The sequence below is a fragment of the Pseudoliparis swirei genome, chromosome 9 (genome assembly GCF_029220125.1).
Source record: "Pseudoliparis swirei isolate HS2019 ecotype Mariana Trench chromosome 9, NWPU_hadal_v1, whole genome shotgun sequence".
In the NCBI taxonomy this organism is placed as follows: Eukaryota; Metazoa; Chordata; class Actinopteri; order Perciformes; family Liparidae; genus Pseudoliparis; species Pseudoliparis swirei.
In genome coordinates, this window is record NC_079396.1 from 3,048,235 (window position 1) to 3,062,478 (window position 14,244).

The 14,244-nt window shown below is 45.4% G+C and overlaps 1 protein-coding gene across 1 annotated transcript; it reads right to left on the reverse strand.

The window, feature by feature from the left end:
* Nucleotides 1-617: 617 nt before the first annotated feature.
* On the reverse strand, nucleotides 618-2,595 carry pdyn (prodynorphin). Its single transcript, XM_056422464.1, has 3 exons — nucleotides 2,498-2,595; nucleotides 1,976-2,112; nucleotides 618-1,444 (listed from the first exon to the last, which is right to left on the reverse strand). The coding sequence occupies exons 2-3, from the start codon at nucleotides 2,096-2,098 to the stop codon at nucleotides 857-859; spliced, it is 711 nt and encodes a 236-aa protein (XP_056278439.1). The 5' UTR covers nucleotides 2,099-2,112; nucleotides 2,498-2,595; the 3' UTR covers nucleotides 618-856.
* Nucleotides 2,596-14,244: the final 11,649 nt, after the last annotated feature.

The window sequence follows — 14,244 nt, forward strand, 5'->3', positions numbered from 1 at the left end:
CGCAGGTGCGCTTTTGTGCTCCGGACCCGTTTGGCCACCAGGGGGCGCTGCAGCGTCGCCGTGCGGCGGCTCCTTCAGACTGCGCTGGTTCTCTGCGCGCAATTTCATGGTTCTTTTTTTGGGGGGGGGGATACAAATTAATATCAGGACGACTTCGATCCCCGTGAAGGGGAGATAAACACCTTCATGCCAAGTATCGTTATAGAAAAGGAGACGAGAAGGAAAAAGGAAGCACTCTTGAATAATGCAACCTGGTGGTTTATATGTATTTTAACTTTTGTTTTTTTGCTCAGACTTTATTTTCTGCAATTTTCCAGCCAATTTCTTCCTGGCCAAATATGATCATTCAAAAAATAAGTTTATTTTCTTTTTTTTTAAGGACATTTATCCAAATAAGAAATAATTCGTTGTTTAAAATATTGTGGATACATTTTTGCACAAAAAGCAGACGTCTAATTGTTTACTAAACTGTCACCTTTTTTAAAATAAACAATATATAACAATTTAGAATTAATGTATAGGATATTAAAACGCTATATTCTGTCGATGTTAAATGTGATATATCTAATATATATATATGTGATTGAAGAAATAATAATCTGCCGATGAGGACAAAATGAAAGTGCTTTTTTTCCTGGTTTTTATTAAACAAGCATTTATTGAACGACAGACTATGATTCCAACAACACAGGATAATTATTTGTACACGTAAAGCATAAAGAGGCTCCTCGCGCTGATGGAGAAAGGCGCGTCAAGTTCTGAGTTCCTCTCGCTCGTCCTTCTGGTTCCTCCTCACGCTTCAGATGTGAGCGTAGTGGATATCTGAAGCCCAGTCGCCCCCTCACGCAGAGTTCATCTATAAGCCCAAATCGTCCTGGTAGTCCGGTTCCTCCGCCGCGCGCACGGAGATCTTGAAGTGGCGGCGCAGAAACCCTCCGTACCGCTTGTCCCACTTCAGGTTGTTGAGCTTCGGCCGGATCCGCCTCATGAAGCCCCCGTAGCGCTTCTGCAGCTCCTCTGGCTCTTGGCTCTCCTCGTCCTCATCCTCATCTTCGTCCGCGGAGCTACTCCTCTTTGACTTTGGGCCGAATTTGCGTAAAAAGCCTCCGTAACGCTTCGCGTAGCCGCGGAGGAGCGTCGCCGCTTCGTCGTCCGCCGCCGCCGCGTCCGGCGCCTCCTCCGCGTCCCTCTCCCCGAGCCTCTTCAGCAAGTCCTCGTACTGATCGGGCAGCGGCGCGGCCTTCAGGACGTAGTTCTCGCGCCACGGAGACGCGAACAGCGCGTTCTTGTTCTTGTGGTCAATCCTCTTGATGAAGCCGCCGTAGCGCTTCACCAGGTCGGCGCGCTGGCTCTCCGCCGCCGCCGCTTCGCCCTGGCTGAAGTCCGCCAGCACCGGAGCGCGCTCGCAGCTCTCCAGCTGCCCCTCACACTCCGCGCTGCACGACTGAGGAGGAGGAAGAGAGCGTGAGACCGATACCTGTGTGCGCGCGCACACACACACACACGGGGAGATGCGTGGTGCTAAAAGTGATGTGACTTTAAAACCTCCTTACGTTTCCCCTTATTTAAGTTCCTTAAGGTCTAACACCATCTGCCATATCCCACTTTTCCTTAATAACTAAATATGGGTTAAATGAAGAGAAAAAATGTCATGTAACTATATTTAATATGACAATAAAATACGGTGTTCAGTTTTTAAACCTAAGATTTTACGCACGGCAATAACGCCATGTTGGAGGACACTATACATGCATTCAGACTGACACGTTGGGCATCTTTAACTTTAGGATTAAGAACATTGAAAATATATAACAATCCAGTGATTTTGCTGGAGACAACAATTAGCTATAATTTAAACGAGGATCATGTTCGGATTAGAAGTCACTAAATGAACCCAATCCAGTCTCCAAACAGCAGCAGTGTACCGCCACCCCCCTCCTCTCCCCTCCCCGTGTTAGGGGGTCTCCGGTCTTACCAGGCTGCTGAAGGCGGCGTCGGGGCCGAGGATCTGCTGCACGCATTTCTCGCACTGCAAGGAGCAATCTGCGCGGATGGAGGGCGGCAAGCTCAGCATCAGCACCAGGACATACCACTCCATTCTTCACCAGGTCCCTGCACACGAAAACACACACACACACACACACACACACACACACACACACACACACACAGAAACAACAAAATAAGCACGTGAGGCGCACCAGTGCGTTTTGGATGAGGCTCAGAATTGGACCGGCTTGGTTTTGAGGAGTCACAGAATTTAGAAATAACTTAATTTATATCAAACTCAATAAAATGACTTGCTTCTTTTTTTTAAACCTCTTAATTGAGTCAGTGTGGATAACCCACGATGGTATTGATCAATTGGAGCTGTGCGCAGTGCGTAATTGCGCACGGGAGCCACGTCGTTCCGTTATCAAAGAAGAGAAACGTGAAGTGGTTCTTCACTCAGACCAGAGAAGACAGTAAACAAACAACAACAAAGTGGAGTCGGTACCTGAGGAGTTGGACAGATACTTCCGGCCGTATCGTGAGACTCAGAGGCGCATCCGACGTCCTCCCGTTAGGATCTCCGTGGTTCTCCTGCGCGGCTCGTCGCCTTCGCTTTTTATCGCCGGAGACTCGACGGTGTCACCGCGCGGCTTCCAGCAGGGGACCAATGGGAGGGCGATGCGCGGCGTAAATAAGCAACGCCCACACGCGGGAGAGGGATATATCACCGCCACACCATCCAGTCTCCCGGGTCCGGTTCAGGAAGATGGTCTGTTCTCTCTTTTCTTATTTTGAACAAATTAACCTCCAAGAGAGACTTACAATGAAATAGAAGACACACACAGAACAATAAGGGTTCCTAAATGGTTCTTTAAAAAGGCTTTGTGGTTATACGAAGAACCATCACCCGCTGGAGAACCATTCATTTTGTTTAAGGCACATTATAGGTTCTTTGAAGAACTATTTAATGAAATGGTTCTTTAAAGAACCCTGATTTGAAAGAAAAATATGTCTTAGATCATTTTTTGAAGGTTCTTTGAGACACCTTCATAGGTTCTTTGAAGAACTATATGATTATTTAAAGAACCCTGGTTTGAAAGGTTATTCATGGAACTAGAAATGGTGCCTTAGAGAACCATTTTTGAAGGTTCTTTAAGACTCCTTTCTAGGTTCTTTGAAGAACTATTCAAGGAAATGGTTCTTTAAAGAACCCTGGTTTGAAAGGTTCTTTGTGGAACCAGAAATGGTTCTTCAGAGAGATGCCAGACAGACGTCTGCTCGGCTTCATTCTGACTCTACAGTCCAGAGATGGATCAAATGTGTTGGGATCCATTTTAAAGCCCGGTGGAGACGGGTTACTGAAATGATCCTGAGCGGCTCCATCACCGCCTCCGGGTAAATGATACACAGAAACATGGAGGTTCCATCTGGAAAGGAACAAATGGTTCTTCAGAGAGATGCCAGACAGACGTCTGCTCGGCTTCATTCTGACTCCACGGTCCAGAGATGGATCAAATGTGTTGGGATCCATTTTAAAGCCCGGTGGTGACGGGTTACTGAAATGATCCTGAGCGGCTCCATCACCGCCTCCGGGTAAATGATACACAGAAACATGGAGGTTCCATCTGGAAAGGAACAAATGGTTCTTCAGGGTGATGCCATAGAAGAACCATTTCTGGTTCCACAAAGAACCTTTCAAACCAGGGTTCTTCAAAGAACCATTTCCTTAAAGAGTTCTTCAAAGAACCTATACATGTTTCTCAAAGAACTTTAAAAAATGGTTATTTAAGCCACAATTTATGGTTCCACAAAGAACCTTTCAAACCAGAGTTCTTCAAAGAACCATTTCTTTAAAGAGTTCTTCAAAGAACCTATAAAGGTGTCTCAAAGAACCTTCAAAAATCGTTCTTTAAGCGACGATTTCTGGTTCGACAAAGAACCTTTCAAATACGGTTTCTTTAAAGAACCATTTCCTTAAATACTTCAAGGAACCTTATATGGTGCCTCAAATAAAAAACTGGTTCTTCAGTAGGTGACGGTTCTTCGTAGAACCACAAAGCTTTTTAAAGAACCATTTAAGAACCATTATTGTTCTGTGTGTAGTTGCACCGCCCTGAGAGAAGGTCTACAGACGGTGGTGGAGAACGCCAGGACCGAGCTGCCATCGACGGAGAACCTTTCCATCCAGCGGTGCCGTGAGACGGTCACCAGGATGTCACAGACCGACCACACCGACCACGGGCCGCTCCGCTTCTCCTCCAGAGGCGGAGCGCTGGACTCGGGCCTCTGATCAGGATCCTTCTGGAAGATGCTTTGAGAGGTTTTACGGGGTATTACCGGCGAGGGGTGGACCCAGAAGACGCTGGGGGAGATTATACATCTCGTTTGGCATGGGAACGTCTCAGAGATTGGAAAACGTCGCTTGTGATAGACACGTGGAATGTCGTGCTAAGCCCGCCTCCTCCACGGCCTGGCAGGGGACCGCAGTACGGTATTGGACGGTTAGAACCATCGTGGTCTTGGTTCAAAGAAACTTTGACTGCCGAGTGGGTTTTCTGGTCATAAACGTTGTTGATCTATCCATCCATCTCCCCTTCCTTCCTCTGTGGACTTTATCGCTTTATATGACAGACAAAAGACATTATTTCTATACAAAGAAGAATATGTTTTGCACTCATTCTTGATTCATTCTGTCGTTCTTCCTGCGAGGACAATCTGCAAAGGGACTTTGTACTCAGGAAACCTAGAACCTCATCACAACGTCTTTGTTCTTCAAGTCAGAAGGTTTTAGTGACCCTATTGTGTGTGATGCGACTAATTACTTCCCATATGACGGATACAGTTTTGGGGATTCAAAGAGTTTGTGCATCGTATTAATGAGCTCGTTCTTCCACAGCCGTCAGTAACTCTCTCTCTCTCTCTCTCTCTCTCTCCGCTCAGAGAACAACTGACCCTGAACACGCTGAATGCAGTGCAAGATAACACATCTCACACCACAAAGTATCGCTCAAAGGGTCTGTGGTGGAATGATAGTGTGTAGAGCATAATAGTTACTATGGTTACCTCGGTATACCTTTTCAGATGCATTTGTCCAGCATTTCCGGGTTTTTTTTCTCGGGTAATCCTGGTTTTACATTCGATTTTCTTTCTTTTCTTTTTCTTTCACTTGACACAGATTTTTCATTTGTAAACCAGCATGTTTTATTATTTTTTTTATTAAAAAGACTTGTACTTGATGCCGGGATTTTCGTACCTAGTGGCAACCTCTGGCGCTGCAGTTCCCTGAATGGCCACTTGAGGCTGGGTCCAAAAGCGAGTTAATCCCCATAGAGGCCCATGGGAAAATGGGAAATGTTTACAGTTTACTAAAACAAATGTATTTTGTCTCGACAGCTAATTTCCTTGTTTATGAAAATTGTACAGGGGGGCGAATTTTTATATAACTCAGCCGTTTAATTATATTAAGTGACAGGCCGCTACCCCGTCTTTGTACTCAGCTCTACTAGAACAAACTCTCAGGAGTCTGCTGTTCATTTATTCTCTGGTAAGTATTACAAACAAGTCTGAAAATTGGCCACCCAATTAAAATCCCACTGAATTTATGGCTGCACCTTGATAACCAAGCTAGCTAACTATCAGCAGCGTTAGCTGCTAACCATCTCCAAGTATCTCTTCTGGTTACGCTAAAGAAAAACAAGATGGCGACGGTTTAAAATGCTGCAACCGAGGCTTCAAAACGGTAGTCCACCAAAGAATAGGTGAGGTGATGGTGACTGAACATCCACTTTATATACATTCTAGGACTTTGACATCTATATATTAATATATTTATCGAAATAATCAATTTTTCCAAGGGGTTAGGTTTGCATATGAACGATATGGACATGTTCTCCCAATATTGTGGAAGGACAGAATTGTCCCCACCAAGAATAGAACAAAGGTCTCTATAGCGTTCTGATTATCTTCTATTGCACAGAAAGAGAGAGGTGTGGTCCTCATGGCCCTTGTCTGTTATGAGATCACAGAGGTCACGACCTCGGTTATTGTTTTCTAAAATGTCCTCCGTCTTCCTGAGTCTGAATGACGTGAAACTGACAGCTGTCAATAAGACCTCTATCTGTGGCGGTGAGGTCACTGGACGAGTGTGACAGCACGACTACACAAAGGACAATGAACAAATCATGTGATTGGAGTAAATGAAGGGTTCGATGTTCAGAATGTTCTGGGGGGGAGGACCCCTCAGACCCCTCAAACCCTCAGACCCCTCAGACCCCTCAAACCCTCAGACCCCTCAAACCCTCAGACCACTCAGACCCCTCAGACCCCTCAAACCCCTCAAACCCTCAGACCCCTCAAACCCCTCAGACTCCTCAAACCCCTCAGACCCCTCAAACCCTCAGACCACTCAGACCCTCAGACCCCTCAAACCCTCAGACCCCTCAAACCCTCAGACCACTCAGACCCTCAGACCCCTCAAACCCCTCAAACCCTCAGACCACTCAGACTCCTCAAACCCCTCAGACCCCTCTGACCCCTCAAACCCCTCTGACCCTCAGACCCCTCAAACCCTCAGACCACTCAGACCCTCAGACCCCTCAAACCCCTCAAACCCTCAGACCACTCAGACCCTCAGACCCCTCAAACCCCTCAAACCCTCAGACCCCTCAGACTCCTCAAACCCCTCTGACCCCTCTGACCCTCAGACCCCTCAAACCCTCTGACCCTAAAACCCCTCTGACCCCTCAGACCCCTCAAACCCTCAGACCCCTCAGACCCCCTGTGCTGTATGAGTTGGGTATAATGACGGTGGAGGCGGCTGCAGCAGCGGATGACTCTGACATGAAGCGGCCACACGTGTCGGGTCATAACGGCCACAAGGGAAACCTTCACGGATGTAATTGGATGTCAACGAGTCAACCGGCTGCACGGCGGACGACGAAGAGGAGGGAGCGTGATGTGAAGGAGCTCTCTGAACCGACGCCGAGCTCCCTGGGAGAAAGAAACCTCACACCAAAGGGACACGTCCATGGCTGTCTGCACCAAGTCACATGTGTATTTTCATATTTATAAAAGTAATGGAGCGGCAGCGTTCATTTGACATAGGAATGGTTTCACAGAGACGTTTTGATCGTTTAATTGCATATTCACTGGAGCGCTCTTGTCGAGTCCTTCGACACACACAATGCTCCGTGTGTGTTTCCTTTATTCTTTATTGCGTGTCTTCTTCGTGGTCCTTCCTCTTGTCTCTCGTCGTTGCGTTGATTTGATTTGTTTGTCTTCCTGAGTTGGACTCTTATGTTCACACACTTATCATCCATTGACCCTGTATCGTTCTCCTGGATGCCGATGGATGCTTTAACACGTCCTCCGGGTCACGCCGGGTTCAGATGTGTCCCTGGGCAAAGACGTACAGTTTGACCCCAAAGTGACATAAATGGATGTATAGATGCTAAACAACCAATAAGGGATGCCAAACAACCACAAAGAGACACAATAATAACCACAAAGACCTAAAAGAGACACATAATGACCACTCAGTGACATAGATTGATGTATAGATGCTAAACAACCAATGAGGGATGCCAAACAACCAATAAGGGATGCCAAACAACCACAAAGAGACACAATAATAACCACAAAGACCTAAAAGAGACACATAATGACCACACAGTGACATACATTGATGTATAGATGCTAAACAACCAATGAGGGATGCCAAACAACCAATAAGGGATGCCAAACAACCAATAAGGGATGTCAAACAGCCACAAATACCTGAAAGAGACACATAATGACCACTCAGTGACATAAATGGATGTAAAGATGCTAAACAACCAATAAGGGATGCCAAACAACCACAAAGAGACACAATAACAACCAAAAAGACCTAAAAGAGACACATAATGACCACTGAGTGATATACATTAATGTATAGATGCTAAACAACCATTAAGGGATGCTAAACAACCAATGAGGGATGCCAAACAACCAATAAGGGATGCCAAACAATCACAAATACCTGAAAAAGACACATAATGACCACTCAGTGACATACATTGATGTATAGATGCTAAACAACCAATGAGGGATGCCAAACCCTCAAACCCTCTGACCCCTTGAGTGTGTGTGTGTGTGTGTGTGTGTGTGTGTGTGTGTGTGTGTGTGTGTGTGTGTGTGTGTGTGTGTGTGTGTGTGTGTGTGTGTGTGTGTGTGTGTTTTAAAGACGGTGCTATTTTTGGTTTCCAACGCCTAACCTTGATGAAGCGTGAATCACATCCGGAAACAAAAGAAAAGAACTCTTCCTTCACTTCAGCGCTCTTGTGTTTTAGTTTGAGACACCTTTAAAGGTTCTTTGGAGAACTCTTTAAGGAAATGGTTCTTTAGAGAACCCTGGTTTGAAAGTTTCTTTGTGGAACCAGAAATGGGGCCTTAAAGAACCATGTTTTAAGGTTCTTTGAGACACCTTTATAGGTTCTTTAAAGATTCCATAAAGGAAATGGTTCTTTAAAGAACCCTGGTTTGAAAGGTTCTCTGTGGAACCAGAAATGGGGCCTTAAAGAACCATGTTTTAAGGTTCTTTGAGACACCTTTAATGGTTCTTTGGAGATCTCTTTAAGGAAAGTGTTCTTTAGAGAACCCTGGTATGAAAGTTTCTTTGTGGAACCAGAAATGGGGCCTTAAAGAACCATGTTTTAAGGTTCTTTGGAGAACTCTTTAAGGAAATTGTTCTTTAAAGAACCCATGTTTGAAAGGTTCTCTGTGGAACCAGAAATGGGGCTTTAAAGAACCATGTTTTATGGTTCTTTGAGACACCTTTATAGGTTCTTTAAAGATTCCATAAAGGAAATGGTTCTTTAAAGAACCCTGGTTTGAAAGGTTCTTTGTGGAACCAGAAATGGGGACTAAAGAACCATGTTTTAAGGTTCTTTGAGACACCTTTATAGGTTCTTTGAAGAACTCTTTAAGGAAATGGTTCTTTAGAGAACCTGTGTTTGAATGGTTCTTTGTGGAACCAGAAATGGTTCTCCTATGGCATCCCTCTGAAGAACCATGTTCATGTGGTGTTTAACGTCTCCGGTATACAGACCAATGGTTTTGCTCTTTTCGTGGGATTCACAGACAATAACAACAATATAAAATGTCCCTTAATGTGTGTGTGTGTGTGTGTGTGTTAAGTCATTTTGATTGTCGACGGAGCAGCTAAGTTGTTAGCGTGGCCCCGATGGAGCCAAAGCACCACTCAGAGTCTTCTGGGGGGACGACATCATCATTTAGTTACCATGGCAACGTTTCCATCTGTTCATTGCAATTCAATCACGGCCAACGTGTTTAATTTGGAGTGAAAACATCAGGAACGAACCAGATGTGTGTGAAGTGCCGACAGCTCGGTGACATTCCCAGGAGGCCCGCGGACGATGTCGTGACCCCAGAACTTGCTTTTTTCGACGTATCTTATTTTTATGAGGCGTATGTCTTGGGGCCGGTGGTATATATATGTTACACTCGTCGTATCTTTTCACTGTGTTTGTTTCTCCGGTGTTTTTACCTCGAGGGCAGATGACACAGTGAGGAGGAGGATCTCTGATCTCCGTCCACCTGAAACCAAAGAAGACCCCGATGTCTCACCTCCTGAAGGAGAGTACATGATTAATCCACTCCTCTCACACACACACACACACACACACACACACACACAGGTTTGACCAATATCTCTTTATTGACAGAAGGGTCAAAAACATCCCATATGATCGTGGCTGAAACATTCATCATTCAGATGTTCATGCTGGCTCCTGATTGGTTGACACCCCCACGCCAATAAATATACTGTATCTGGGGAGGACATTTTTTTTCCTAATTGAGCATCTTTAACAGTAATTGTTAAAAAATTAGCTTCATTGGGTTGAAAAAGTTTTGGTTTAATCAACCTTTTTCGAATTTTTTTATTTTTAAACATTCATATTATTTTCCGGCTAAAACTGACCCGACGACCAAAGACTAGATAAACGCTTTTCTGAAAATATATATATATTTTCATTTAGGATTACAGGAATATCTGCAATAGTATCTTACAAATGATTACGGGAATGTTTTATCCATAAAGTTATAATGTTAATGCTGTTTTGATCCTCGAGTTCGGCATTTCCCCGTCGCCATCTTGGATTTCGGTCGTCGCCATGTTGTTTTTTTAACAGAAGTTATCACGTCTGCACTATTTGCACTATCACCACTTTCTTTGTGCACTAATATCCCCAATTCATTGTCACTTGTTTTTATATTCTCCATGCATGTTGCTATTCCGTTGTCTTTAATGTCTTTTTGTATGTCTCTCCTACTCTTTGTAAATAACGATGTGTGTCCGACGAGCGCGTCGGCGTGTAACCAGTCAAACTACATGTATGTGCCAATAAAGATGATCATGATTCTGATCTCTGTAATGCGGAGGAGTGACGAAGAGAGAGTGATATTTCAGTTTTTCTTTTTGAATAAATTTGCACAAATTTCTACATTTCTGTTTTTTTCTGTCAACATGTGGCGCTGAGTGAACATTCATGAGAAATAAAATTAACTTTTTCTGATTTTAGCAAATGGCTGCAATGAAACAAAGAGTGAAACATTTAAAGGGTTGTGAATACACACTGAACACGGCTCTGGTAGCAACAGCGACCTGTCAATCACAGTAAAACCATAAAGCCCGCCCTGCTTCATGGTCTATTTGACTCCAAATGGAGCAACATTTAGGAAATGAACATCACGCTGTATTGAAGAATAGTTGAAACGAGCCATTGAGACCATGAACTCGGGATCAAATCAAGAGAGAAGTAGTCATTTCTTTTTTTTGGAACCAGCCGGAATAGAGGATGCAAGCTTAAAGACCCTCGGCCTGGTCAGTACACCTGTTGGTCAGTACACCTGTTGGTCAGTACACCTGTTGGTCAGTGCACCTGTTGGTCAGTACACCTGTTGGTCAGTGCACCTGTTGGTCAGTACACCTGTTGGTCAGTGCACCTGTTGGTCAGTACACCTGTTGGTCAGTCCACCTGTTGCCTTGAAGTGAGAGGTCAACATCTTGAACCCTACGCGTTGGTGTCTTGATGAGGATCAATGCAGCGTGATTATGTCTTGGATGGACTCACTTCCTCGAGTGTCCGCCTGTAGCCTGGCAACGTGACACCGAGACATGCACGGACATCACTGACAGTGTGATGAAGATAATACCACATGATGAAGATAATACCACCTCCAACACTCAACATTATTCACTCTGTGGGGTTTCTGTGATGAGAAAATACTTTTTAAATACTGAAGACAAAAGAAATCGGGAATAGTATTTATGATGGGAGCAAAGGAAAACAGTGTAGACGCAACTGTTTCCCAACCATGACGACAACCCTTAGCCAACCTCTGTAAAGTTATTTTAACCCCTCCCCAACCTCTCTAAAGTCATTTTAACCCTTCACCCAACCGCTGTAAAGTCATTTTGCAGATATTCAAAGGTCATCGGAAGGCTTGAGAAAGACATGTCAGTGACACAAATGTGTCCCATGACCTCTGACCCCTCCTTAACGTTTTGCTGTTGTGGCTTTCAGGGTGTCTGAACTGTCGATCGAGGGCTCTATGACTTACTTTGCACACGGTGGGCGAGCATCCCTTTGCGCGGGAGATTTACGATCTTCGTACCTCTCTGGCTTCGTCTTCAACGTTAGAGGCCGCGTGCTGTCCTTTCAAAATAAAACTTCCGTCTTCACAGGACGGGAAGTTTAAGGCAGGAAAAACACTTAAAAAGAGTCGACTGACGAGTCGCCTCCCGACAGCGAGTCGGAGCGGGCTCAGACGCCCCCCCCCCCCCCCCCCCCCACTGGGTCCTGTTGTTTGGTCTGAACCGGATCCCAAACCAAGCGAAGCAAACGGGCAAACACACACACACACGGCTGGAACCGGACCAAACCAGTGAGGGAAGTGTGAAAACACCTCGGTGTCCCAAAACAGTCCTGAACCATCACACGTTGAGCCCAATATATGTCCTTATGGCCATATCGGACCATTAAATATCTCTCTCTCTCTCTCTCTCTCTCTCGCACTAACACACACACACACACACACAAGCAATACTCAACGATGTGTGTGTCTCGCTTCATAAACGTTCCCCTTCCTGTTTGAGCAGCCTTGTTTGCATTTACATTCCCCAGTAACCTGGAGACCTGCATGCATCTCTCACACACACACACACGCACACGCACACGCACACAAACACGCACACACACACACACGCACACACGCGCACACGCACACGCACACACACACACGCACACACACGCACACACACACGCACACGCACACGCACACGCACACACACACGCACACGCACACACACACACACACACACACCTCAAAAGCCTGCCGTTATCTTATGTCATGATTTACAGCACAATTACACACAGCCCCCCCGATAGAAAGCGTGTTTTGTTTGTCTTGTGTTCAATGGCCATGAAATCACGAGCGTCCTCATTGTTTTTCCATCTCCCTCCTCCTGTGCGTCTCGGAGCGCACACACACACACACACACACACACATCTCATCACGGTCGTGACAGAGTGGCGGACAGCGGTAAAACAGTGGCTGATAGGTGAACTCTCCTTCGGGCTTTTCCATGCATCATCATCATCATCATCATCCTCACCGTCACACAGGTACATGCCAATGAGCGCCCAACACACACACACACACAGACAAATAATGGTTCTTAAATGGTTCTTTAAAAGGCTTTGTGGTTCCATCACCTACTGAAGAACCATCTTTTCGTTTGAGGGACCTTTATTGGTTATTTGAAGAACTCTTTAAGGAAATGGTTCTTCACTGAACTCTGGTTCTAAAGGTTCTTCGTGGAACCAGAAATGGTGCCTTAAAGAACCATGTTTTGAAGGTTCTTTGAGACACCTTTATAGGTTCTTTGAAGAACTCTTCTTTAGAGAACCCTGGTTTGAAAGGTTCTTTGTGGAACCATAAATGGTGCCTTAAAGAACCATGTTTTGAAGGTTCTTTGAGATATCTTTATAGGTTCTCTGAAGAACTATTTAAGGTAATGGTTCTTAAAAGAACCCTGGTTCTAAAAGTTATTCCTGGAACCAGAAATGGTGCCATTTTAAAGGTTCTTTGAGACACCTTTATAGGTTCTTTAAAGAACTATGGCTCTTTAAAGGAACCTGGTTTGAAAGGTTATCTGTGGAACCAGAAATGGTTCCTTAAAGAACCATGTTTTGAAGGGACACCTTTATAGGTTCTTTGGAGAACTCTTTAGGAAATGGTTCTTTACAGAACCCTGGTTTGAAAGGTTCTTCGTGGAACCAGATATGGTTCTTCGTTGGCATCACTCTGAAGAACCGTTTTTCGGTTCCAGATGGCGCCTCCATGTTTCTGTGTGCGCTTACACCTCACCAATAAAAAAGATCTGTTATGAGACCAAAGTGAGGTGAGCGTACAAAGCGACGACAACAACACCGCCGACCTGAGCTGTTCCCCGTATCTGGTGTGAAGGTAACCATAGCAGCCACCACCACCACCACCATAAATAAACCTCCTTGATGGGTGGAGGATGATTTCATACGTTTTCCAGACAGAAACTCGAGGCGGTGGAGATGCTGATGATCGGCAGGGGAAATCTCCAAATGTCTTTTATCATAATATAAAGCATGGAACGTTCTCCTCGCCGTAGCGCAGGTGCTTCACATCGTCTCGTCGGCTCATCAAACGGTGGACTCAGACTTTCACTTAGGAGACCGCTGTACGTGTCCCGTGTGAAGCCACATGAGAGATGCTGCTGCAGGCTGAGAGGCTGCTGGGGACGTTTAGGATACACTGAGCACCTCTCTCCTCTAGGATACACTGAGCACCTCTCTCCTCTAGGAGACACTGAGCACCTCTCCTCAAGGATACACTGAGCACCTCTCTCCTCTAGGATACACTGAGCACCTCTCTCCTCTAGGATACACTGAGCACCTCTCTCCTCTAGGACACACTGAGCACCTCTCTCCTCTAGGACACACTGAGCACCTCTCTCCTCTAGGATACACTGAGCACCTCTCTCCTCTAGGATACACTGAGCACCTCTCTCCTCTAGGATACACTGAGCACCTATCCCCTCTAGGACACTGAGCACCTATCCCCTCTAGGATACACTGAGCACCTCTCTCCTCTAGGATACACTGAGCACCTCTCTCCTCTAGGATACACTGAGCACCTCTCTCCTCTAGGATA